This window comes from Hibiscus syriacus, unplaced genomic scaffold (genome assembly GCF_006381635.1).
Source record: "Hibiscus syriacus cultivar Baekdansim isolate YM2019G1 unplaced genomic scaffold, ASM638163v2 tig00110446_pilon, whole genome shotgun sequence".
In the NCBI taxonomy this organism is placed as follows: domain Eukaryota; kingdom Viridiplantae; phylum Streptophyta; class Magnoliopsida; order Malvales; family Malvaceae; genus Hibiscus; species Hibiscus syriacus.
This window is the reverse complement of record NW_024062741.1, coordinates 29801-32389: the sequence shown is the minus strand read 5'-3', so window position 1 is coordinate 32389 and position 2589 is coordinate 29801. Positions and strand designations below refer to the sequence as shown.

The 2589-nt window shown below is 40.5% G+C and overlaps 1 protein-coding gene across 1 annotated transcript; it reads left to right on the top strand.

Annotated features, from left to right (window-relative positions):
* The first annotated feature begins 662 nt into the window (after positions 1-662).
* Positions 663-1944, top strand: LOC120125886 (probable WRKY transcription factor 27). Its single transcript, XM_039144207.1, has 3 exons — positions 663-1189; positions 1277-1390; positions 1476-1944. The coding sequence occupies exons 1-3, from the start codon at positions 663-665 to the stop codon at positions 1942-1944; spliced, it is 1110 nt and encodes a 369-aa protein (XP_039000138.1).
* Positions 1945-2589: the final 645 nt, after the last annotated feature.

Below are 2589 nucleotides of genomic sequence, written 5' to 3'. Positions count from 1 at the left end.
TAAAAATATACTATAGGTATAGTTTTGAAAAAATGAAAGTTTATATACTAAAACGGACCAAAACTGATTGTTTAGGTACTAAACACGTAATTTATCCAAGAATCAATGAAAATCGATGGTTCAACAATTTATATCCAATAAATTAGCAATGACCATCCATCAAAGTTTTTATTTTATTAAACTAAGATGATTCCAAAGTAGTATATGTTCTAAACACTCTCTCAACCATTTGACAATAAACGCTCATTCACCCTACTGCAGTCGTTGATGCTCGAATATGTGACCTCTAGGAACATCGACAATTCCTTTAACCGTTGAGGTAAGTTGGTTCGTACATCGATCAAAGATTTGAATTATGATAAAATGAAAGAGAGAATTAAACTTCCCACTTTATATAAAGTATAAGGATGAAATTCAGAATTAGTCCAAATTTGTTCATTCCTTTTCATGAATGGAATACACATTTGACATTTCTATTTAATTTTTTTTCTGTATAAATAATTAACAATTACCAAGTCAGTGCACCGTCGTTTCCTATATTTGTTTAAAAAAAAAAACCAAAAGTCAAAGCTGTCCTTTCCGCCTGCGTTCCCTTTTCTTCCAATTTTGTGTATAAGAAAAACGCAGCTGAGAGTTCGGAGTTGGAAATTTCATCAAAAAAGATGGCCGAGGATTGGGATCTTTACGCCGTCTTAAGGAGTTGTAAGACGGCAGCTGCCGATACCAGTAGATACGCCGCCGTGGAAAGAAGCGGCAGCGACAACAAGAACGATCGGAATTGCGGTAGTTTCAGGGAAGATCCTTTGGCTTGCTTAGCGTCGTTGACGTTCGAGGAAGAAGACGACCCGTTTACATTTAAAATCGGTTCCCTGCATGATTCTTACAAGCCCTTTTTGACGAAAGTCGACCCCACCACTAATCAAGGCATGGATCCATGTTCTTCGAGTTCTGTCCACGGAGGATCTAGTGGCCAACTTCATCATCATCACCACCACCACCACCACCATAGGCTGCAACAACACCAGCAAGAACCGCAGACAACCACAACCGTCGGGGTAGGCTCCCCCTTGACTCCAACCTCCGCTCCTATGTTCTCTTTCGGCGGCTTCGGGAATCAGCAGCAACCACCGTCGCAGCAGCTTCAACAACGAGTTCAATCACAGGCTCAGACTCCAAGATCAAGAAAGAGGTAAACGACACCGTTTTTTTGGAAAGATTCATTCTGTTTTGCAGTAATTTCTCAGCTGAAAAATTGAAAAGCCTCCATTTTTTGCAGGAAGAATCAGATGAAGAGAACCGTGTGCCATGTAACCGGAGATAATTTGTCATCGGATCCTTGGGCATGGCGTAAATACGGGCAGAAACCGATAAAAGGCTCTACGTATCCAAGGTAAAGTGATTTCGATGAAGGTTTCTATTAGATTCTGTTTCAGTGATAAATTCTTCTAATTAAAGATGAATTTTGGTTCTTTCAGGAACTACTACAGATGCAGTAGCTCGAAAGGGTGTTCGGCGAGGAAACAATTGGAGCGTAGCAATACGGATCCCAACGTCTTCATCGTTACCTACAACGGCGAACACACGCACCCCAAGCCTACTCACCGTAACTCTCTAGCCGGAAGCACTCGGAACAAGGTTTCAACCATTCAAAATACCGCTGCCACCACCATCACCGCCAAAGATTCCGCCGCGGAAACCATGCATGCTGCTTGCTCCTCTCCTCGCTCCGCCACGAGCCTCTCTCCCACGACCCCACTTTCGGCGCCCGAAGACGCTGCTGCCTCCGTGCACAACCCCGGTGAGGATGAAAGCGTTGGCATGGCTCTTGGAAGTGAAAGCGATTATTATGACGACGATCTTTTGATCCCCAACGTGCATGTAGATGAAGATCTCTTTGAGGGTTTGGAAGAACTCGTTGGAAGTGCTGGTAGTGGAATAGGATGAACCCCTACCTTTGGTGATAACTTCTCGTCTTGGAGTAGGGGTAACTCCACTGCCACCGGCGCCGCCTCCAGCGGTGGCTGCTAGACTTTTTATTTTTATTATCATCCTTTTTTTTGGTATACTACTACATTTTTGCATTGAGAGATTAAGAATGCCTAGAGTTTATGTGATTTGATTTTCATTTTATAATTTCTCTAGCAAGATAAATAAGGAAAATAAAACATATTTTGTAACTATAATCATAAAGTTCATTTTATGTGTTCAATAATCACTATAAAATAGAAATATATTACCTACAACAGATATTTAACTTGAGTTGGCTTTAATCATTTTACTTCTCTTTTGCAATCCATTCATTCGGATTGATATAGTAAAGGTATGCGAATAGTCTCTTTTGTTTAACGTCTGACCGATTTTGATTACTAATTTAAAAATTAAGGTTAAATGGTTTCTAATATTATCGGTCCATTTGATTTAAGTCTCTCCGCCGTTAATTCATATTAATCCCTTTTTGTTAAGTCCCTAATATGATTGAGGGACTATAATCGAACGGGAGTTAAAAGCTGAGAGACTAAAATCGAACGGATCAATAATATTAGGGACTAAAAATCAAACGGATCAACAACATTAGGGACCATTTCCCCT